Consider the following 25,364-nt stretch of genomic DNA (forward strand, 5'->3'; position numbering starts at 1 on the left):
TTTTAGAAGGGCCTTTCTAATTTATTATTTATGGGACAACTAGTTCTTGATTGACAGACACTGACATCAAAAGACTTTACTACAGTGTGATGAAGGAGTTCCGTATTTCATTCGACTGAAGCCTTGGTTGAGCTGAGTGAGACTGTGGTACATGCATTTTGGATAAGCTCTGTTTACTGCAGCACAGCAGCTTAGTGAGCTGGGATTTGGAATACTTCTACAGCTGGAATTCATTTAAAAAATGACATGATTTTTACCATTTTGGAGTGGTTTTGATAAATGTTTAATTTGAAATATAAGCTTGCACAGCTCCTACTTGCAATGATCTGCACCGTCTATCCACAAAGTTTAAAATGTGTTATTGAGAGCATCAGTGCAGCAGTCAGGTCTGCGTGTCAGGTACATGCTTATATGTCTGTTTGCTTTTGTACTGTTTTCACTGTGCACTTCTGTCAAGTGCAAACCCACCTTAGACACTCACGGTCTAAAACCAAACTTTGGTATAGTTCGCACATCCCTTCTCATTCCCAGACCGTCAAAAGAAATTATTTCTGTCAAAGCCACTGACAGAACTGAACAACATATGTTCATTCCAGTAATGAGATGGTTGTTACATTTCCTCTTCTTTAGAAATCTGTGACTACTTTTGTAACAACATACAGGGAAGCACAGTGGGTAGCACTGTTGCATCGCTGCAAGAGATATGAATTTGCTGGCCAGCTGTGGCCTTTCTGTATGCAGTTTGCATGATCTCTTTGTGCCTGCGTGGGTTCTCTCCAGGTGCCCGGCATCCTCCCACAGCCCAAAGACATGCATGATGAGTTGCTTAGTGGTTCTAGATTGGTTGTAGGTTTGAATAAGCCTGGATGACTGTATGTCTCTGTGCTAGCTCTGGGGTGGACTGGTGATTTATAGGATGTACTCTGCCTCCCACTCTATGACAGCTGGGATAGACTCCAGAACCTTTCCACCCTGCAGTGGATGGATGGATGGATTATCACACTGAAAATTCAAAATAGCCTTTAAGGTTTTGCATCAGCTCTCATAAAAATACCTGATTAGGATTCCAACTAAGGAAACGCTAGGTTATTTGCTGCCATTTGGACTGATCTTCAGAGCTTTAGTTTATAATCTTACACTACCAAGCAGTGAGTGATGGGTATACATTTCCAGCTATACCTCCTGTTTGGTGCCTCGGGATGAGAATGTATATGTTGTTGCTTGGTTAGTTGCTTTTACTGTTTGAAGTCTGAAAAACTTGACAGCAAGCTAAAACGCCTGTATACCTCTCACATACTGTATTATCTCACTGTTGTGGCTCATGTTATAAACAGATGCTACATCCAGGTGACACTGACCAACATTTCCACATATTTGAGTTTCTGCAGTCCTTTGTAGTCTTGTAACAAATATCAGAATTTTTAAGTAGATGCTATAGTTTCATTAGAAGCTAGTCGCTAACGTTGTAGTCTCTTGTTGGAGATAGTAAAATGGGTTCATCCGAAAGGGACACACAACAAAAGTTAAACTTGTTCAGTGCAATTAAGTTTATAGTAGATCACAATTCAGATTTTTCAAGGAAGATGAATCAGTTGAAATAAAAGCTACATTGGCATGTACTGGTGGTTGCACTGCTGGCTAACCTGCTGAACATTTAAATCAAAAAGCTGAACGCTGTATGATGCAATGCTTTGTTTCAATGCATTTTGTTGGGCTTTGTGGTCAGCTCTCGGATGACCATTAAAGTAGAGTTGTACAACTGAAGGTGGAAGACAGTTGTGTGCAGCAGCAGCATGAAACCACAACATTTTATCTGGGCTTTTTAGTCTAGCGCAGGCTATATATTCATTAAAGACAAAAAGGTTATAATACTGTAAGGTATTCACTTGTCACTAAAGTAAAACTACTTAAACTACTTTACTTTTAACAGTAATGATGCTACTTTTATGAGTTTGATTTTAATTTTTGTAGTTACTGTTTTACACAACATTGACACATTTTGGAATGAAACTCTTATTTTAACAATAAATATGTCCTTCATGACAAAAATAAAGATCTTTTTTTTCCTTAAGGTAATTCTTCTGTGTGTGGTTTCTTCTTTCTGTCACAGTAGATGAGTGTGGTTGTGATGTGCAGGTGAGTGCCAAAATAGTCTCATAAATCACTTTGCTGAGATTTCATAACACACTTTCCTATACAAAGATGAGCTGTGCATTGATGGAACATGACCTGAGGCTTTAGCTGTTAGATTTGCACGCCTGCGTGGCATTAACACTCATAATGCTACACAGAAGTTTTTTGTTTGTTTGTTTTATGAAGAGTAGTCTCTTATCCAGACATTCATGATGTTCCCCTTTGACCAAATGAAGAGACTCAAACACAGTTCTCTCTTGAACTCTGTCCATCTAAAGCTGAGTTTTCAAATTATAAAATATTTTGAGGTGCAAGTTGAGCTGTTGTGTCTGGCATTTCTCTTTTTGTCTGATAAATAGCTTCAGCTAGCCAATCACAGCCCAGCCTGAAACACAACGCTGTATTATTGTATAATTACAAGGAAATTAAAGGAACGTCTGAATGCAGTGAAATTTTTTCTGGCGTGTTCCAGCAACCAGTGCCAGAAACAAGCCAAAGAGTTTCTTCGCTTTGACCTTTTGACCTCCAACTCTTGTTCTTTGTGGATTAAATCAACCCAGAACATAAGCAGTGTAAAGACAGATAAGCACTGATGCTCATATCCACAACTACAACCACTTATTGCATTTGTCTGGACTCTGGAAGGAAGCTAGAGCACCCAGAAGAAAATCCACAGGGACATATGGAGTTGAACATGCATACTGCACACAGAAAAGCCCCACCTGGCTGTTGGATTTGAACCCAGGACCTTCTTGCTCTGAGGTAATGGTGCTAAGCACCACACTGCTGTTGCTGCCCTATGCATATCATGCAATGTAAAAAATTTCATTTCATATATGTTTAAAAAAGCAATAATTTAAAAAATGATCCTGCATTAACCTGATACCCTTATGGCTATGTTTATTCTCCTATCACAGTTAACTCCGTCCTGATACTCAACAATGTCTATTAGTATTGTTTCCACTTAATTTTGCGCAAATGCAAATTATAATAAGTTTGCTTGTAATTTCTAAGCAATTGACACTAATGTGTACTGAATCCAGTTCCTATTCCATATCCTCATGACTTTTTACCTCTGGCACTGGTGCTGGATGAGTTGTTTGAGATTCTGTCTTCTCAGTGTTCTGAGTGGCAATTAAGTGTTTTTAATATTCTCAGCATCAACTTAAACTGCATCATCTGAAATTTGCCACAGTTCACAATGTTTTTTGCACCTCAGCTTACATAAACAAAGTCATGCTAGTGCACAATGTGCAATCTCATTTGCACAAATGTTACTTAAATTTGCTAATATTTTCCACAGTGTTAGTAGCAGATTGTGTAAGCTTCTCTTCCAGGCTTCAGCAAAGTAACATCTTTGTTTGAAGCAGGTGCTCATTTGGTTATTTTGATCTCACTTCAGTGCCACACCCAGTGAACTCAAGGAGGCTAACCAGGTGTTTATTCATAGAATAGCTTTCTAAAAAAGAAAAAGAAAAAGCATTACAGTACTTCATAATAAATGAAAGCAAGAAGAAAAATGATGCCTACACAAGACTTGTTCTTTTGCAGAGACAATGAAGCAAAATGCAAACAACTGAAGTCTACAAAACCTTCATTGGTGCACTCTTTTATCTTAACATTATGCGCTAAGGAAACATTAGTGCTTCAGGTTTTTAAAAACAATTTTATTTGGTGTCTTGTATGACATTATACGTCTGCACTTTACTGTAATTGTATTAAACTGGAACCAACACAGTCCTGTATCCCTACATGGCGCCATGTTCAAACGTGTCCACTTGAACTCATTCCACTTGAATTTATTGAAGAAGTTTATACACCTGCTCATTGAAATGTTGAGGAAAACAATCAAATTGTCACTGGTGAGTTTGGTCAAAGCTATTTATTCACTTCCATACAGATTTGAGCATTTATGCATTACTTTTAGCCTTTTCAACAATTTAGACATATACTTATACTATTTAACCTCTAAATGCATTTTAAACATTTCTGTAATATTTTCTTTTCTTTTTTTTTTCTTTTTTTTTTGTGTCCCGTTTGGATCTTTAGCCATCAGAATTGTTGTCTTAAGGCCAAGAAAGATGCCAAGCGGATTTATTTTACCAAGTGGATCATCATGGCCTTGCCATATTGGTCCATTTGATTGACCTTTATTATAATTATGAATTTATTTTATTTTCAGTTGCTACAAATGGGACAGACATGACTGGGGGATTCTGAAATATTTTCAGCTTACAGTATATATTTGTCATGGTTCCAGCGTTTTGAGTTTTGGCATGTTTTGAGTTTTCTGTGAGTTTGTTTTGTTTTGGATTTTGTTCTTGCATCCAGTCCTTTCAGCATAATGTTTCCTTGTGCTTCTTAGTTTCCCTTTCTTTCCAGTCTGTGTTTCTCATAAGATTATGTCATCTTTTGTTATCATCTTTTGTGTTCCCTTTCTCCTCAGTCAGTCATGTCTCTGCAGTTATCTCCTGCCGCTGTGTGAAGTTCACATGTGTTGGTCTCAGTGTTTGTTGCTTCCTGCTTTATTCTGATTGTCACTCATCTCCTGTAGGTTGTGTTAGTTAAGCTTCCCATTGTCTCCTTAGATTCCATTCAGCTGTGTTTCCTGGTGTTTCCTATCTCCGTAATTACCTGGTGTGTAAGTTGCCTGGCTTTCCCTTTGTCTTCTGCCAAACTGTGTGTTTCTTTCTCCTGTGTCTCAAAGTTAGGTTTCTCCCTTTGTTCATTCCTCGTGTTATGATTCTCAGCAATAAAGCCACACAGCAATATTTTCTCAGCTATTATGTTCAACTAATAATTTTTCAGTAATGGTTAGGTCTTGTAATAATTCATCAATAGCTTTTAGCCTTTAGTTTTAATCATTCATCACTTTACCTACTTCCACTGTGTGGAGATACTATTAGCTATTACTGTTATTAATACAATTGTTTAATTACGAGAAAATATTCATCCATTTTTCCCAATTACTCATCTACTTTAATCATTTTTGCCTCCCTTGTTTATAGATAACTTTCAATGAATTAAAAATGGTTTTAATTTTTATTAATTTGTATTATTTTCTTTCTTGCTCCTTAAGTTCATTCATGTTGCTATCACAAACAAATGCACACCAGTTTTGTTTGTAATAGTTTATTGGCGCTACAATCATCAATAAACAATTGAAATGAAGTTCCTGGAGATAGAGTAGATAGCAAAGTGTTTAAATTAAATAACAGAATAATTACAGGATAAAGATAGTAAATGAATAGCCCAGAGTTAATAAGAAATAAGGTGCTCCTCAAAATAAACAGCAAAGAGGAGTTACTCTTCCTTGAACTGAGATAAGCTTTCACACTGAGGAAGGCAAGAGCTGACATCTCTGTGCATGTTGCTCTAAAACTAAAAGCAAATGAGAGCTTTGAAAAATGTAAAAACAACTTCATCATTGTGCCAATCCGTTTCTTTTATTGACACGCCAGTGAGACGCACCTAAAATTTGTTTCTATTGCAGTCCCTCTGGCTGAAAACAGCAAGGTGCCAGCTGGCGTCTCTCCACGATGAGCTGACACAAGAATGTAAACAGACCAGAGTGGCCAGCACGACTTCAAAACCTGATGAAGCTGACACCTTGAAAAACTGGGTTCACTAACCAAAATATAAATGTGATCTTATGAAGCAGCTGATGACAGGCGTGACTTTAGATGTGCTGAAATAGCTGAACTACATATTTCTTTCTTCCCTCTATCCATTATAACCACTTGGATTTTTCCCCGTAGGCTAAGGTATGGCAAGTGTCCACACCTTGCCAGGTTCAATTAACTCCCACGTTTCACTGAACAAAAAACTTATTATACTCTGCTGTGATCCCTAAATATGACATTCCATGCCGGCTACAAACACCCTTTCAGTCTGAGATCACGTCAGTCTCGCCTCCAGCCGAGCAGGTTCCAGGGTGGCTCTCCTGTCTGCTCACTGGTGACTCCCCAGCTGCGCTCTGCGGTATCCGAGGAAACACTGGAGGTTTCCCCGTACGCGCTTGTCCACTGAATTTTAGTCACGTCCAACAAAAAGGGCAGGAATAACTTCACTATACAGGACTCTGAGAGAAAGACCCCGTCCTCCCAGTTTGCATCCACGCCTCCCTCTCTGCTTCCTATATTATCTTTTTTTTGTCTGTTTCAACGTGCTAATCTCTCCAAACGTGAGGACAGCATGACAGGAGGACCGAAGGACGGCGAGACAGAAGAGGTACAGTATAGCTCTCAGCTGTAGTTCTTTTAATTTGTGGTTGTTTGTTTGTAGCTGACATTTACTTTTCTTACAGAAGCTGATTATCCCCCCCCCCCCCCCCCCCCCCCCCCTCAAAAAAAGAGAAAAAAAAAGAAAAGAATGCGTTCACGAGGGGGAAATGAGTGCGCTATGTTTCTGTCCTTATCTTGCGCTCTGGCACCCAGTCATGAGCACTTCTCCCACACAGGCTAAGAGAATGCGAAGGTCGATGCAGTTTACATTAGAATGTGGGTGTGAGGATTTTACCTGTTAGGTCCTCTTTCAGCACAGTAACCGATTATTTACGCACAAACGTTTAAACTGTACATTTCCATGCGTTATACAAGGGGGAAACAAATCCATTTTTTTACCGTAAAATTCTGAATTTCAGTCACAAATCTCCCCTGTCCTTTAATGCCAACTGAAGTCGTGTGGTGTGCGTAATAACATAAGGTGCTTGACTCGTAGGATTGAGGAGGCTCATAGAAGCCAAAGGGGTCTTTACGCATTTTAAATGAAGTTTTTGCATACGTAATGTGAACATATTACAAATGACATTGCAAATATAACTGAATTCGTGATTTTCTTTACTTTCTAAATATATATTTTTCGTGTAGGAAGAGTATTAATTGGAGATTCGTTCATATTTAAAAAATAACGCCTTTGCACGTTTCTTAAAAGTGTTTCCATTGCCATGGGTAGACAACACGTTGAATCAACTGTATGTCATGTTAACATACTGGATTAGTGTCTGGGTGGTGAGGACCCCTTGCGGCTGGATGAAGGGGTGTGGTACTTTACTTTCTATTCACTTAAACCCATCCCTGTTTGTGGGGAAGCCTGGTAACTTGCAGCTCCAGTCGCTCTCTCTCTCAGCGCGCTACACACTATTCCTTCTCCTCTTCACCCTCTTCTCCTTCTGTCTCCCCCGGCTCTTTGCAGGAGTTTCTACATTCGCCGTTTATCCGAAAACAAGGGAACATATATAAACCCAACAACAAAGACATGGACAACGACAGTCTGAACGAGAAAACGATGGAGGATGTCCACACCAAAGAGATCGACCTGGTCAACCGGGATCCCAAACACATAAACGACGACGTTGTTAAGGTGAGTTAAACTTCAAAGACTGGTAACTTCTGAACTTTATGTTTTCGTCCATGGCAACCGAAACCACCTGTTCCCGAGTTTACACAGGGTTTACCTGTATCACAGGCGCTGCAAACTGAAATAATCTCTAATAAACGATGTCCATTTTATTTCTATGAGCTGTCAAACAAGTTATCTGCGCGTCGGACACGCATGCAGTTTTGCGCACCTTTGCTATGCGCCGTGTCAGTGTTACCACTCAGTGTCTTCCCCTATTAGGAAGAAGCTTTGCAAACGTATTAAAGATCATTGAGCTGCAGCGATACAATGGCATGCAGTCCCCTTGTGTGGAGTGGGCTTGAAACGTGAACGTCCCAACTTCGCTCCAACAGAGGAAATATAACCTATTTCCTGTTGTTGGAACACACATTTCCCACAGTCCTCGCTGCACACGCCTGTCTAATGGGAAAGTAAAATTCTGTCCATAACAGAGAAGTCTCGCCGGATAAATACTCAGTACTTATTTTTGTTAAAAGCACAGGGAGAGATGTTATAGCGGCAAAGGAGTTGTGCGCTGCAAGCCACCTGATTCATCTGTGTGGGAGAGAGGAGCAGCAGCCGTGTGCGCCCGGCTGTGCTCCTCTCCAGCTGGTGCATCTGGCTACATCAGAGTGGGGTCAAGCAGCTCCCTGCGTGTTCAGGAAGGGTCAGATCTGTGAAATGCCTGAACTCTGCCTTGTTAAAACAGGGAAACACCCAAGTGGGCGATTAGTATGAGGGGATCCCTCACCACTCCTTATCCTCCCTTCTTTCCTCCCATTCTGCCACTGCCCCCTCCGTTTCCTCCCCGCATGCCTATAGTTGCGTCAGAGGAGTGAGTCCATTTGTTTCTTTTTGTTGGCAAATACAAGGTTTTCAGTAGAAATGAGTGCCTGTCGCTGCTGATGTAACTAATCAGACCATAACTACTGAATATAACCTTTCTCTTTAAAGAATATATAAATGTGGTAAAGTTTCATCCCCTGCCAAATTGACTGATGAAAACATACTGACAGAGCATTTTGATTAAAACAACCATAATACACATATACAAGGAATCCATTAAAAATGTTGTGCTCATTTAATTTTCTGTTATTACATGACACTCGTTTCACATACAACCTGCCCAAAAAGTACATTTTGTCTTCTATTTCTCGTTAAATATTTGAAAACACTTCGTTTTTATGGAGTTTATCACTGTCTGAGAGGCATGTGTGTTACTGCCAGTTTGTGCATTTTTCCCATATGACGCACAAGTCTATATAAAATGTGCCATGAACACGATGAATTCACGTTTGTATGAAAACACTTTTACAAAATATTTGTTGCTGGGTTTGGAAAGAAAAAGACTCTCATTCTCTAGTTTTCCTGTTTGCTGCTTCTATCCCAACTTCTTCCACCACTCTCTGGCTGCTCTCTCCCTGCTCTCTTCCATTGTGACAGTGAGTCAGACTCTCCTTCCAGTCTCAGAATAGAATGCAGCTTCACGATTGTCCCACCCCTCGCTAATCAAGCCAACAGACTGCTGCTGAAATGACCTGACAACACATGTGCATACACTGTAAAAATGAACATGCTATAGGCAGCGTTTAACGTAAGACGCCTGAAACCGTTCAGCTTTTAACTAGCAGTAGTAAACATCTATTGGTAGTAATAGATGTTTACTAATAATACAACGTAAACTGATAGTAATACTTAATACCTTGTCTTCTTGCGACATAGAGACAGTATCAGAATCCTTCTTTGTAATAAATTATACTTAAAAAAAAGACTTTCATATTGAGTTAATAAATCCCAACAGAGAAGCCTCTGGGTATATTTTATAACGAGAGGCCCTTAGGTACTCATCGCCTCCCTCTGGATTTTGAGAGTAAACACTGATAAGTTTGTACAGTGTGCTGTATACAGCAGCTCTGAGGTGCTTTGAGGTCAGTGAAACAGCTCAGCCAAGTGGAAGCGTGCATTCAGTATGCCCCGATGAAACACACAAGCAGGGAATCCCTTCCAGCGACGCTCGCTCTGCAATCCACCATGACCACACGCAACCCTCAAATGCCGGACTACCATATAAATCTGTAAAGCACGCATTCAAACACACTGCTTAGATAGCACACAGACGCAAACACACAAACACTGCATTCTTATAATCAAAGGTGCACTCCTGTTGCTGCTGCAGCTGGCCTCAATCACCTGGCCACATCAAACAAGTTCCATTACTGCCATGCGTTTGGAGTTTCTCCTGCAATGATTTTTTTTTTCCATTTGGAGGAGTTGTGGGATTTTATATGGGAGAGGAGGAGCTTAGGCCCAGCAACGAGAAGACTGAAAATGCCCCCAGTGGAGAAAGTTTTTTAGAGGGAGTTGTGAAAAGTTTGAGCTCTGGCAGCAGATCTGAAGTCTCTATGGTAAAACTGAAAGGAATGAAACACTCCCACTAGGACTGCAAAGTCTATTTTTGGTCCACTCTTAGTGGTATTTTTACTTATCTGCCTCATTCTGGGATTTTTAGTTGATTACAGATGCCTCTGGGTATGGGATCTTGTTGTATGTAAAGCTCACATGTCCTGCTTTGATAATGTCTGTGCTTTTTATTAGCCTGCGCACTCCGCTGTGGGCTGAGACATCAGGCGCTATTAAAACCTTTTTGAACTCAGTGTAGATTTGTTTCCGTGCAAATGGCATGCAAATTTAACAAAGCGTGTAGAGCTATGACAATAAATACATGCAAAAGATTCCGTTTTATTTTTACTCGTGTGGCGCCAAATAATAGCAATAATCATTCCAAGACACTTTTATATTGTGGTATAAGCTTGTGTTTTGATCCAAAACAAGTCGTGTGTAAATCATTGTGTTCTGCCACCTAAAATCAAACACACTGACCACTAAAACCCTGCAAATAGTTCTGTAGAGCACTACACTCTGACCTTCTTCTCCTGGAGCCCACTTTGTCTATTCAAGCATAGTCGACAGCCTTAAGACAGAGCTCCAGAAATAGAACATGACCTTATTTACTCAATAATACAGTTGCCTTGCTGACTGGTCACACACTGGTCTCGAGACGCTATTGTTTCATATCAAACTTCTCAATGGAGGGCCCCTTTTTTAATTTAGCACAAAAGTGATATTTTCTTAATGTGACTTGCTTATTTGCTTATTGAACTAATGTTCTTCATTCAGGAACTGCTAATCCCTAATCCTTCTTTAAACATGTAAATAATTAGATTAAACTGCCTAACATAACTGGATAACAGATGTTTTCTATAAGGGATGCCCATATCACTTTTGGACAGTCGGAATTCAAACAGCATTCTTGCCAAAATCCCACTTAACACTCGAGTGGCTTACAAAGGAAGCCTCTCCTGAATTACAGCAAAGGTAGTAATGATAACTTTCCTCAGAATTGCAAATGAATAACAATACTTTTAAAAAGAAGAAGAAGAAGAAAAAACCCAGGAAAAACACCAAAGAGCACCGTTTTATGTCAGGAACTCCCCACCACCCTGCTGTGGTTGTTTGTGCCTCTCTGAAGAAGGCTCTCATTTAGTCTCAAAGTTCTGGAAACTGGCGCCGAGTTGGCCCACTTTAAAATTTGTAGCTGTGGAAAAATTAAATGGACGGCGGGCTGGTTTTGTGGCTGCAGTCAGTTTTATATTATAAGGCTGTAGTGAGCTTCGCCAGTTGGTGTTGTGAGAGACGCTTTGTGCTGCTTTCAGGATAAAAGAATTGGACTTACAAGCTGATGTTTCAAGGCAAGAAAAAAAGGCTGGATGTGAGGAGTCCTTTTGCTAGGACTGTAAAAAATATTACATTCACCCCAACATAAAGAATAACAGCATGGCATGAAGTCCTAAGACACTCACTGTTATGGACTTAGGTGACTGGTATGTGATTTGGAGCCGTGCATTATATTACAGATTTCTGATGTATGGATGCTGTTGCAAAATTAGAATCTTCAATCCAGTTTATTTTTTCCAGATTTTATATAAAAGTTGCACTCTGGTTGCTGTTATCACATTATTTGTAATACAAAATATTACATAATATTAAATCACTTGGAACATTCTTATTATATTGGCGAATCTTAACCGATTGCTGACAGTCTGCAAATTTACATGTAACATAATAATGGCAAGAAAAGGGAAGATTAAAAGCAAAGTGAAAATATTAAAAAGATTTTTGAGGATAAATATTTTCAAGTTGACTGGTAGAAAATAGAAGGAAGGAGTTGCAGGAGAGCTATTTTTTAGATCTAAATTTCTATTTCATGCTACTTTAAACAGGAGACAAAGAAATGCATTATTTATTTAGCTTATACCAGTATAGCTCTCTAACTTTCTATATGTATTTTTTTAAATCTAAAAATTACCAGAAGGTTATATATTGTCAGCTCTGGATTAAGGGCAGTTACATATACTATTGCTATTATCAATAAATATCCCTATAGAGTAATAAATACACTGCAGAAAATCTGTATCACTTTTTAGTAAGATCTGAAAGTGGTCAAGGTCAGACAGTTTGTGTAAGCAGGAGTCACATCTTCCAGATGGTGCATCTCCTAGGAATGAAGCACTTCACTTTTCCATTTCATTGTTAGTGTAACACTAGATATTATCTGCTTGACTTATTGGTATTGCAGCTATTAGCCCTCAGTAGCCCAACTACTTTGACATGACACAGTCTCCAAGTAACTGTAAAATAAATATTGATTTGGGGCTCAGAGGCCTAGGAAGAGGCTGACCGGGAGAGGAAGGTAGGTTGAATAAGCACTGAGATGCCACTTTTCCCTCCATTCTTTAAACACCAGCAATCAGCCTGTGCACACTTGCATTGAGTTTCCTATTAAAAAGAAACCTAACAGGAGATGGAGGATGTAGCAGAAGCCCAACAGCCCAACAGTTCATCTACCAGTAACATTTCCTATTTTTTCTGTGTGTCCGGTCATTTCCAATGTAGGAGGCACGGGAGAAAAAAGCCCCTGGGCTGATTTTCAGAAATTGAAGCTGATACCAGAGATAGCATTTGTGCAGTCAGTGTATTGGGTGGGGCAGATGCTGGATTGCGTACCAGTCCCTGCTAGGAGAGGTATAAATCTTGTCAAGAATCCCACCCTCCAACTCTGCGAAGCTGACATATTAACAGGGAGTGAAGTTGATTTGTGTGGAAATAATGAGCTTGGATTTGACAGCGTTAAAGTTTCCATAGTGGTTTCATTTGCGCCATATCAGAACTCTTGTGAAACTCTGTTGGCAGGGGATGAAGGTATTTAACAAGTCAGAGTGTTGAGTTTCAGCTGAATGCAGTGCTGATATGTTTTTCTGTGTCTTAAAATTCCATTTTTCACACAGGGATAGTTCACCGAAAGCTTTGTATTCTCATACAAAGTTTTTACCAGCAATTTCTAACTCGTCTACTTTCATCTTCCTTAGGTTGAATTTGAAGATGTGATTGCAGAACCCGCAGGGACCTACAGCTTCGACGGTGTGTGGAAAGCCAGCTTCACAACCTTCACTGTCACCAAGTACTGGTGCTACCGCCTGCTGACGGCACTGGTGGGCATTCCCTTGGCGTTGATCTGGGGAATTTTCTTTGCCATCCTGTCCTTCCTGCACATCTGGGCCGTGGTGCCGTGTGTCAAGAGCTACCTGATCGAGATCCACTGCGTCAGCCGCGTCTTCTCTATCTGCGTGCACACCTTCTGCGACCCGTTCTTCGAGGCCATGGGCAAGTGCCTGAGCAGCATCCGAGTCAGGATGACCAAGGAGGTGTAGCATCCCAAATCAGGAGGAGGATTCAAAAGAGGGCCAGAAGAATGGGCGCAATGGAGATGGGAGGGGAGTCAGAACAACAACCAAAAAAACCGAAAGAAGACGAAGAAAATAAATGGAAAATGTGTTGAGACTTTTCCAGAGTGGGGTGGGGGCTGGGTGGTTGTTTAGAGGTAAAGGGGTGCTGTGACATGGCACCTAACCCCACCTTTTTCTAACAGCTGTTTTCTCCTGTTTTTTCTTTTTCTGTCTACGTTAGTATTTTTTTTTATTTTTCACTGTTAAGTTTGTCAAGCAGGCAGCCAAGCTCCATATGTTGTTATTAATTTTGCTCCATCATGTAAATTCCTTCCATTCTTACTCTTTGTAGAGAGCCTTTCAAACGGATCGATCCGTGCAAAGAAGGGACGTCAGCATCTGCTGTAACCTCTCACGCTCGTGTTTGTTTTTTGGAGCCGTAGGGCAGAGTAGGATAGTCGGGAGGGGGGGGGGGGATGCTGGGGTTGCATACGTTCAAACAGGGAGAACGAGTGAACGCTGCCAAATTCTGTCTGACTCAGCAAAAAAGAACAACCACACAGATCCAGCAGCACAGAAGCACCCCTCCCTATGCCCCACACGCCCACTAAAGTGACCTCCCACCCCTCCCCTCTTTGCCCTGCTTTCCAGCAGTCTGACACACTGAACCTGCCCCCGTTTCTGCATGTACCTGCACCGCCATGCCAGCAGCTCACCGTCCACCGCGCCCGTGACACAGCCTGACTGAAGCTATCTGCATCTTCGCTCACTCGCTCTCTACACCAGCTTTTTGCTTCGCCTCTGCCTCAAATGAATTTTCTCAAGTCTGACAGAGAATGTCTGAACCTTACAGAACCTGATTTGATTTTTTACTCTTTTGTTAGTTTTGTTTTGTAAGACAAATTTAGACTTTTTATTTTTCATTCAGGCTCCACGTTTTATCATCATAGCTCCATAGTGAATGAGGTTTTTTTCTCTACACTATGAAAATGAAGAACTTGAGGAGGCTTGATTACAGTGCCATTGTTTTGATATCCTGTATGTACTGTGTGGGTGTTTATTCATAAGACAAGACTTCCAAAATGATTCCAGTGCACTAATCTATAGAAAAGTATTGGTAGTGAACAGCACTAATGAAAGTCTCCATGTTCCTCCATTTCCTAATACAGCAGAGTGCAAGCAGTTAATTTTGCACACTGGAGATTAACGCTGTGCAGTGAGGAGCTCGTGTGGAGATGTTCACATATTGTGGTACTTAGGTTAATGCATTGGAATAAAGACAATGTTTGGTGAAATGTGCCCACTCCCCATTTCGGTTTGCTTTTTTTTGTTTTTTTTGTCTACAGTTTTGTTATGTGGCCTTGCTTCTTGACTGTGGACACAATGCTAAATAGCATTAAAACGACACCTCCCACCCCAGGATGGGTGAATTTGTGGATGGGTGAGAATGGGGTGGAGAGAGGGTTGTGTTTAACTGAGACACTAAGCTCGCTTTGACTATATCACCTTTAGTCTACCTGCTGTTTTTTCACAGGGATGATAATATCAAATCGAGATGTTTTTTTAAAGCTCTGAAGGTGATATTTTTGTATAAGAAATGATTTTTTTTTCTTCCTTGCTTTTACTGTACCATATCACGCTGTGCACATTAAAATTTAATATAATCCGTTGTGCATTTGTTTATGTTTTATTACCTACAGTTTTACAAGCATGGATAAAGTGATCACTAGCATGTGCTTCCCCATGAAAGTCAGAACCTAACAGTGGGCTGCTTGTTCTTTTATACTTGTGATATTGAGTCATAGCAAATCTAATTGTGTAATGATTCACAGTAGATACTCGGTGACTGGTTTCATTGATGTGCAGTGCAGAAACCAGCCAGCTGGGATTACTTTTGTGGAAGAAAAATACATACAGTAAGAATGAAGCTGGAGTGAGAGCGGAACAGAAAAATCATTTCCAGCAGCAGTGCCCTGCAAACCCTCTCTAGTATTTATTTGTATCTCTGTCTCTGTAAATAAGGTCTAATGCCTCCAGTGTTGCCCATAAGCTGTTTTTCTCCAAGAGCCTGGCACACCATTTCCATGGTTACTTGGAAAACAAATAAAGTGTTGAGCAAAGCTCGTGAGACTTGAGTCCACTCTCTTAAATGTATTCAAGTTAATTTACAGTAAGCAAGCACATAATTATGCTGCCCGAGGCAGACCTGGATTCACACTTTAAACAGTATTGTTCAGCAGTTACATCTGAGGAATGAAGTCATGTTAACTTAACAGTGGTTCATTGTTTTAATATGTTTTAAGTTATTTTTAAACATGAAATTAATATTAAAAAAAGGAATCACTGATGAGCTGCTTAATGCTGCTAACAGCTCTATAATATTGCATCACAAAAGTATGTGGGCAAACAAACAAACATTACATGCCATGAATCTGCTGCTTTTAAAGCCTGTTTTCTACTTCCAGCACATCTTAGAACTCAGCTGCAGGGATTCAGCCACAACACTGGAGAAATAAGCCCCAGAGATGCTGGATGGAGTTAGGTCAGGGGTTTTCATCTTTCACTCTGTCAGGTTTTTCCACACCAAACTTGGAAGCCGTTTCTTTGTGGGCCTTTTTTTTTGGGCACAGGGCCACTGTCCTATTGACAGACCTAAGACCTAACAGACCTAAGACCTAAGCTAAATCATGTTCCAAGCTGGATGTACATTAATGTCTTGAATAACACTGACAGAAAAAGTATTAGGTTATCATATTAGAGTTATGGAGAAAGCTAGATCCCCTTCATGAACCCCAGTAGAGTCGTGCCTTGTCCTTCACTTGTTAGGTAAACATGCAAATCATTACATTATTTAGCCACACAGGGATTGTTAAAAAGCTACAAACCAAAAAAAAAGAAAAACCCCAAAAAACATCCATTCGCTACCGCTTATCCTTTTCAGGGTCGCGGGGGGCGCTGGAGCCAATCCCAGCTGTCATAGGGTGAGAGGCGGGGTACACCCTGGACAGGTCGCCAGTCTGTCGCAGGGCCAACACACAGGAACAGACAACCATTCACATTCACTCGCACATTCACACCTAGTGGCAATTTGGATTATCCAATTAACCTATCCCCACAAACTGCATGTCTTTGGATGGTGGGAGGAAGCCGGAGTACCCGGAGGGAACCCACGCAAACACGGGGAGAACATGCAAACTCCACACAGAAAGACCCCGGCCTGATGGTGGAATTTAACTCAGGACCTTCTTGCTGTGCGGCAACAGTGCTAACCACCGTGGTACCCCAAAAAAACAGAAAAATAATATAAATATATTTTAAGTTTAGTCTACAAATTTACAATTGTCTAACAGTACATCATCATAGCAGGGAGAGGATGGTAGAACACAGAGACTGGGGCATTGTCCCCCAGCACAAGCCCAGTGCATCTCTGTGCAGCAACAACAAGTTTATCTCTGATGTGTTTGGTGAAAAAGTGTTAAATTAACTGTAGCAGGTAATTTGCATTTTAAACTTCCTGTGAATCTCAATTTCATTTACATTTAAGATTTACTCTCTAGGTAGAAGAAATTACATTCAAAACCCTAAAATGCAAAAGCATGTTTTCTGAATATCTTTGACATATGTACATATAATTTAAATGATTTATAGGTAACATGCTTAAATCTGTTGAAACATCAATATTTAATTGAACAGGTATATTGGCTGATTCTTGCATTGTCTGTGCCTGAGGTTAAGATGGACCCCCATATACAGTGGGGCAAAAAAGTATTTAGTCAGCCACCGATTGTGCAAGTTCCCCCACTTAAAATGATGACAGAGGTCAGTAATTTGCACCAGAGGTACACTTCAACTGTGAGAGACAGAATGTGAAAAAAAAATCCATGAATCCACATGGTAGGATTTGTAAAGAATTTATTCGTAAATCAGGGTGGAAAATAAGTATTTGGTCACCTCAAACAAGGAAAATCTCTGGCTCTCACAGACCTGTAACTTCTTCTGTAAGAAGCTTTTCTGTCCCCCACTCGTTACCTGTATGAATGGCACCTGTTTGAACCCATCATCTGTATAAAAGACACCTGTCCACAGCCTCAAACAGTCAGACTCCAAACGCCGCCATGGCCAAGACCAAAGAGCTTTCAAAGGACACCAGGAAAAGTATTGTAGCCCTGCACCAGACTGGGAAGAGTGAATCTACAATAGGCAAGCAGCTTGGTGTGAAAAAATCAACTGTGGGAGCAATCATCAGAAAATGGAAGACATACAAGACCACTGATGATCTCCCTCGATCTGGGGCTCCACGCAAGATCTCATCCCGTGGGGTCAAAATGATCATGAGAACGGTGAGCAAAGATCCCAGAACCACACGGGGGGACCTGGTGAATGACCTGCAGAGAGCTGGGACCAAAGTAACAAAGGTCACCATCAGTAACACACTACAACGGCAGGGAATCAAATCCCGCAGTGCCAGACGTGTTCCGCTGCTGAAGCCAGTGCATGTCCAGGCCCGTCTGAAGTTTGCCAGAGAGCACATGGATGATACAGCAGAGGATTGGGAGAATGTCATGTGGTCAGATGAAACCAAAGTAGAACTTTTTGGTATAAACTCAACTCGTCGTGTTTGGAGGAAGAAGAATACTGAGTTGCATCCCAAGAACACCATACCTACTGTGAAGCATGGGGGTGGAAACATCATGCTATGGGGCTGTTTTTCTGCCAAGGGGACAGGACGACTGATCCGTGTTAAGGACAGAATGAATGGGGCCATGTATCGTGAGATTTTGAGCCAAAACCTCCTTCCATCAGTGAGAACTTTGAAGATGAAACGAGGCTGGGTCTTCCAACATGACAATGATCCAAAACACACCGCCCGGGCAACAAAGGAGTGGCTCCGTAAGAAGCATTTGAAAGTCCTGGAGTGGCCTAGCCAGTCTCCAGACCTCAACCCCATAGAAAATCTGTGGCGGGAGTTGAAAGTCCGTGTTGCTCGGCGACAGCCCCAAAACATCACTGCTCTCGAGAAGATCTGCATGGAGGAATGGGCCAAAATACCAGCTACTGTGTGTGCAAACCTGGTAAAGACCTATAGTAAACGTTTGACCTCTGTTATTGCCAACAAAGGTTATGTTACAAAGTATTGAGTTGTATTTTTGTTATTGACCAAATACTTATTTTCCACCCTGATTTACGAATAATTTCTTTACAAATCCTACCATGTGGATTCATGGATTTTTTTTTTTTTCACATTCTGTCTCTCACAGTTGAAGTGTACCTCTGGTGCAAATTACTGACCTCTGTCATCATTTTAGGTGGGGGAACTTGCACAATCGGTGGCTGACTAAATACTTTTTTGCCCCACTGTACGTGGTCATACATCCTATATGCTTTTTCCTTTATTTTCCTGCCCAATGCATCATTTGAGTATATGCCAATTCAAAAGTGTAAAATTAATTTAAAGTTCTTGTGAGGATGATTTTGAACGGTTTGGTTTTACATGTAAGTTGATGTCTCTCCACTCACTTTGTGAGGAGCATCACTCAGCTTTTAAAATGCAACAGCCTCCTCTAGTGGAAAACACAGAGAACTGCATATTCGCAATGTAGACAATCAAACAGGAAACGCTCTGCACCTTTATAGTGTCTTCAACCTTAACAGGACTTAATAATGATGTTGTTGGACTTGTCTTTTTTGTATGGCCTTTATTTTACTTTCGGTTTTTCTGAAGTTAGTTTCATGATTTTTTTTTTATCCTGATCTATTATTGCACTTTGTATTACAATTAACATAAAGTGTTAAATAATTACAAAATATAATTTTTTTGCCCCAGTTATTTTGAGACATGTTGGTTCCATCAAATTCAAAGTGTGCCAATGTTTCTCTTAAAGTGGTAGATATTCTCAGTTTAAATATTTATATTCTATATTCAGCTGTCAATAAAACATGGATTTATGAGATTTGCAAATATTGCACTGTATCGTGTGTCTTTTGTCGTGTCTCCCTCCCCTCATCCCCAATTGATGCTCAACAGGGTTTAAGGAGACATGCTTGGCCAGTCAAGACCCTTTACCCTCAGTTTATTGAGCAAGGCAGTGGTCATCTCAGGGGTTTGTTTGGGGTCATTATCATGTTTAAATACTGCTCTGCAGCCTAGTTTCCGAAGGGAGGAGATCATGCTTTACGTCAGTATGTAAAATTACATCCCGAGGTTCATGGTTTCCTCAATGAACTGTAGCTCCCCAGTGCCGGCAGCACTCATGCAGCACTACCATGACCATTCACCTGGTTCCCACCACCTGAAACTAAATAAGTTTATCTTGGTCTCATCAGACAACAGTAAACTATGTCCTTAGTCTGCTTGTCTTCAGCAAACGTTTTTTGCCTTGTTTCTCTTTCTTGTGCATTATCTTTAGAAAAGGCTTCCTTCTGGGACTACAGCCATGCAGACCAATGCATGCAGTGATGCATTGTGCAGTGTATGGTCTGAGCACTGACAGGCTGACCGCCCCACCCCTTCAACCTCTGAAGCAATGCTAGCAGCACTAATACATCTATTTTCTAAAGACAGCCTCTATGACACTGAGCAAGTTTGAATGTGAGAGCAATAAAACCAAATTTAACACACGTGGTCCCCATTCACACCTGAGATCTTGTAACACTAACAAGGCACATGACACCAAGGAGGGAAAATGACTAATTGTTTAACAAATATGTCCTCAAACTGTTTAAGGAGGTCAGACTTCCCACTCAGGCACATAACATACAAATTCCACACGAAAGGCCCAAGTTGACTAGAAAGTTCAAAGAGGAACCTTGTTGCTGTATAGTGACAGTGCTAAATTTTGCACTACCATACTGCCTAAAACCATGAACCATCCATTGCAAAAAATATGTAACGGAGACAATACAAGACAGAAAAACTGCAATCAGTCTATCAATTGTCTATAAGTGGCTTTCACACATGTGTTAAGAACTGAGGTACCAATCTTTTCACTTATATTTACAACATTCTATGTATGTATCTGTATTATTATGAGAGTGGCCTCTAGCTATTGCCTGATGCATTTTCCCACTTGAATTAGGTCATTACTGGCTAAGCATACATAAACTTTTTTTCAAAGTGAGAACTGCAGCAGAAAAAAAATGAACAGCTGTCAGTAAGCTGTAAATGAATGAGGTATCAGACATGACTTAGACATGAGGTTCAGTCTCCTCTCTTCTCCTCAGGTCAGAATGACTAACCACCATCACAAGTGTTTGTCAGTTGAGAGGTGGAGACCAGGTGAAGTAAACCACCTGGAGGGCTGGAGAGTCAACAGCTGTTTCCTATCACAGCATAAAGTCATTGGTGATTCTGTGATTTGTTGGATATATCAAGAGAGAGACATTCAGCTTCTCTGAAGATGATATTTTGATCTCTACACTTGTTTACATTGAATCTTTTAAGACTCTTGGCTGCAAAAGTGCTACACCTTTAGGGATTTATACTGAAATAAACATACAAAGAAGAGTTGTTTACTTTGCATTCTCCTTTAATACCTTTAATACTAGCAAATAAGTGACATTTATTTATATAGTGCTTTCGGGACGAGTAACAAAACACAAAAGACTTCAAATCCACTGAAGACAAAGCTGACAGAAATGAAAAGCACTCAAGACAATTCAGAAACTAGTCTTAATAATTTATTTTAACTCTATTATTTGTAGGAAGTCTATATTGCTCTAGGATTTATAATTTCTTTAAAGTCTTCTTTTCTTGCACTTTTCTACCAAACATTTTTAGCTTTTCCCCCTAGAATACATAATATCTCTTGCAGAATGTCACTGCTGGCCCAAAACCACCAGTGGATACTGTGACTGAACGTACATTTGTCTAGGAGATTTCATTGCTGTCCTGGTCTGTTAACAGACATCTGGAGCTGAAACAAATTTCAGAGGGTTTTTATAAATCAGGTCAAATCGTAAACACCATCGTCCGTGTTCTCTCCTCGTGTGTGTTCAGCAAACAACTCCTCAGGGAAGCTGCTACTGTCCTGGTTTGCCCCAACCTCACACACGAGCTCTCAGGCTGATTGCCTGTAGGGTGTCATGTCAAATTTGTCTAACTAAAAGACAAAAATCTGGTTTGTTTTGTTTTTTTAAAGATGAGTTTTAATTTAATAAAATATCACTCAATTTGATCAACGTCGTTTTTATATGTGTGACAGTCGCTGCAGCATCTCTGATGGTTTCCGAGCCCCATATGTTAGAAAAACGAGACACTCATACTGTATTTTAATGGCATGCTCTATTTGATCCCCTTTATTGCCCTGTAGAGAACATATTCCCTCGAGCCTCCTAATTTTGCAATGGTCAGTGAGTTTACAGAAGTTCCTTTGTAGCCATTCTTGAATGAAAACAAAACTTCACACACACACAAAGGGGAAAAACACATGATTTTTTTCACAGGAGGAATTTGAGTTGTTTGTTGGCCTGATGCTCTGTCAGCTGTTGCTGCAGTGAATGCTGAAACTGATAAAGCTATGACATCAAGCAAGAAAAAGGCTGGCAGAGAACCTCCCACTCAACCACAAAAGCTTGTTACAGATGTTCCTCTCTCCAGCACACCTGGTCTCTAGAAGTCAGTGACTGCACTATTTGAAACGATACGTCACTTAGACCTCTGAGCATAGCTCTTAAGAAAACATAACTTGATCCACTAAAGCTTACAAGGTGAATCCAGGGCATCTTCGTTTATGCCATGCATAGCTTCTTCTTTGTTATTTTTGTACTTCTCAGTAATTACCTGTCAATCAAATACTGAGAAAACGCGGTATCCTTGGAACTGGTCTTGATATATCTTGAACAGTTACTGTATACTAACAACTACTGGTACAGGAGCTTATATAGCCAATGTTGTGAAGGTGAGGACGAAGCAAGGAGATACAATTTTAAAAAAGAAAAACAGTAATCATTCAATTAAAAAAAAAGTCTGAGTTTTACATTTAATGGATCTGACGCTGAAGCTATAGTCCTCTAGTCTTTTTTAACTGGGTCTAATTCTGTGCTTACTTATATCTGTAGGGTAACTACTGAGTAACATGTACCAGTTGTGATGAGACAAATACATATGGGACAACTTCAGCCTCTTTAAAACACAAATGAAAATATACACGATAAAAAAAGAACAGAGGTATTATTGGGATTGAGATGCAACTGGATATCATCTGCACTGAAATGAAAAGCAAGCGTTTGAGTGTGATTTCACCAAAAGCGAACATAAAGAAAATAATACCAGGCCTAACATTGAACCTTAGGGAACTCCACAAATCATTTATGCGAGCATTTATTTGTTCGTTTTATCAATACAATAATTCTTACCATGCACTGTAGAGCTTTCACAAACTGAATATTGAGCACTTACCCATGAAAAACATATGAAGTCATTTTAGGCAGTTTTAGGTAATCTACACTATATATCAGGATTATATATTATAGTGCAAGAAGAATGACAAATTGTGTGCTGGATAATATAAATATATTATCCCATTTGTAAAGCAGAAGGCTGTATTGCAAACAGAAACAAACCCTATTGTTATTGTTATCTTAAAAACTGTCAAAAGTGTGCACGGTCCTCATCTAAGAATTTGTATTAAGTATTTTTTGTTCATTCAGGCACTAAAGCACAAAGATAAGCTGGGTGTAGAATCATGTAAAGCAGTCTACCAAATTAATTATCACTAAAGTTTGCACATTTTAGCTGTCAAATTAATATGTCTTTGAAAAAAAAACTGGAAAAAAAAAACCGAACAAAGCAAATAGACATTCAGCATGAAGCCCAGAATCTCTGCTGCACTTTCACGTGCTCTTAAGTGTGGTTTGTTTTAGTCAAAGCTTCCACACATAAACAACCAGGGTGGGAGAGTAAGAGCTCTCGAATCATTCTATAAACTGTTTAAGAAGAGGGTGACACAGCAGAAATGGAGATGAAAACAGAGAATCTTGCAAGCAGAGGAATTTTGCAATCTAATTCGATTGTATTGTAGAAACTACTTGCAAAAAAGAATAAGGAGAATGAGAATTTAAAAGTAGAGTCAAACTACTTAAACAGAGAAAGAGGGTTTTTTGTAATCATTTATAGACGTAGCAGATATCATACTGAAGGGATATAAAATGTTGCATTTGTATATTTTAAGTCATTCTTGGTTGTTTCCAGATACACTTAAATCTGAGCATGTCTTAAGGATGCAAACATTTTAAATCAACAAAGTTTTTTGTTTGTTTTGTACACAGTAGAAAAATTGATGAACTACGTGGTTTAAATTTTGAAGACGTTGGACACGCTTATTTTCTTTTCCTTCATTATTTTCTTACCTGCACTGATGGCCTTTAGTGTGTGTGGATATGAGCTGTGTTCTGACTCCATCCATGGTAAGTCAGATTGGCAGATACAGACATAGAACGCGGCTTATTGACTGGCAGTCCTGCCCATCTGTTGCGAGAACCATTTCCTATGATGTGTGAGATTTTAATCTTTTGATTTCCTTTTTCATTAACAGCCCTTATATCTGAGACACGGGTAGTGGAAGATGAGCGGCCTGATCTGTCTCTCTCTGTATATGAAAATCTGGAGTCTGGACCTCCAGCGCTGGGGTTTGATAGCTGGTGAGGAAGCACTGTAACCAAAAGGTGACTAAAGGTTCATTTTAGACAGGAAACAATATGACTAACAATGAGCAAGACCAGTGTTTGTAGAAGAAAACAGAGTGTTAAAAGCAATACTGTGCAATATCTTCTCTTTCTAATAGTAACTGGATTTGATGAACAAAAAAACACACTTTAAAGTATGAGGGTGATAATTAACCACTTTAAAATAACTTGTTTTCCTGGCATCTTTTAAAGCAGTCTGCTTATTTATTTTCTGCAGACTGAAAATAAATCCATGTGCCATATTGCTTAGGATCATGGTGCAATGATATTATTGTAATATGCTGTGTATGTAACATATGTAAGATTTATGTGCGTTAGATTGATATTCTGGAGGAACCTTTATAGCACTGTGCAGGGTTTTCTATTGAAGCTGATCATAATTAGCCATACAATGCATTAATGTAAGTACATATAGACAAATAGGGTGACAAGATGGGAAATTTTTAAGAACAGAAGCAAGACAAATTCCACTGTAGTGTTTTTTTTCAGGCATCAACATGCTGAACTAAGAATTATGCCCTGTGTTCATTTAACCTGTAATGAACTGTTCTGTTGCGTTCTTTTATGAATGATCCCGCTGATCAACTGAGTGATCAAAGCGGCACACTCTTAATCATAGCTCTTCTCCATGAGGTAAAGAACTCCGAGAGGTAAACATTCCATCTGGAGAATGAAACAGCCGGGACCTTTGATGGGTCAACAGCATCAATCAGAGTTTACTGTCCTGATCAGCGCTGAACCAGGGATTTTATTGACTATGCAGGTGATAAATAACCTCCACTGAACTATATTTGGGTGAAGAAGAATGATCCACCTCCCTGGTAGTCTCTCACTTTTGCCTATGAGATTATTCCCTTTAGTTTCCATTCAGTAGCTTGTAAATTATTCTGGCAGTGCGGTCACTTCATGCTTTAAGAAAAGACGCCTGTTTGCTTCAAGTAACAGCAGATGGCGTCATAATAAGTCAAATACACTGACTGAAATAGATTGAAATAGATGAAATAGATTTTAAATGGTTTAGTGCAATCAAAATTGGCAAACAAAAAAATATGTTCTTTTTTTTACTCGACTTTAGCCCTGCAGAATTTTTTCTCCCATATCGTATGTTGACGTCCAAACATTGCACATTGCAAACATTGCAGCCCTTGTTGAAAAAGGCTCAGATTTGCTGGTCTAACACCAAAATAGTTTTTTCAAGGTTTTCCATCAGAGTTTGTAACCATGGCTGTGGAATTGGCTCTAATTCTTCCACACTTACAGAGGTGTACCACTGACATTTCGCAATAAGTACAGCTTTGTGCACTGGAGACCTGTCAAGACATGAAGACAGAAACAGTTTTTTCTCCACACTCCTTTAAACCAGCAAAAGGGTCAATTTTTCTCTTC

General features: G+C 39.9%; 1 protein-coding gene across 1 annotated transcript; it reads left to right on the forward strand.

The window, feature by feature from the left end:
- The first annotated feature begins 6,094 nt into the window (after positions 1-6,094).
- cav1 (caveolin 1) lies at positions 6,095-14,961 on the forward strand. The gene is made up of 3 exons (XM_085462659.1): positions 6,095-6,363; positions 7,327-7,494; positions 12,939-14,961. The coding sequence occupies exons 1-3, from the start codon at positions 6,328-6,330 to the stop codon at positions 13,278-13,280; spliced, it is 546 nt and encodes a 181-aa protein (XP_085318785.1). The 5' UTR covers positions 6,095-6,327; the 3' UTR covers positions 13,281-14,961.
- Positions 14,962-25,364: the final 10,403 nt, after the last annotated feature.

The sequence above is a fragment of the Copadichromis virginalis genome, linkage group LG7 (assembly GCF_057382275.1).
Source record: "Copadichromis virginalis isolate Kocher_CV1m ecotype Utaka linkage group LG7, C_Virginalis_male_GT1.1, whole genome shotgun sequence".
In the NCBI taxonomy this organism is placed as follows: Eukaryota; Metazoa; Chordata; class Actinopteri; order Cichliformes; family Cichlidae; genus Copadichromis; species Copadichromis virginalis.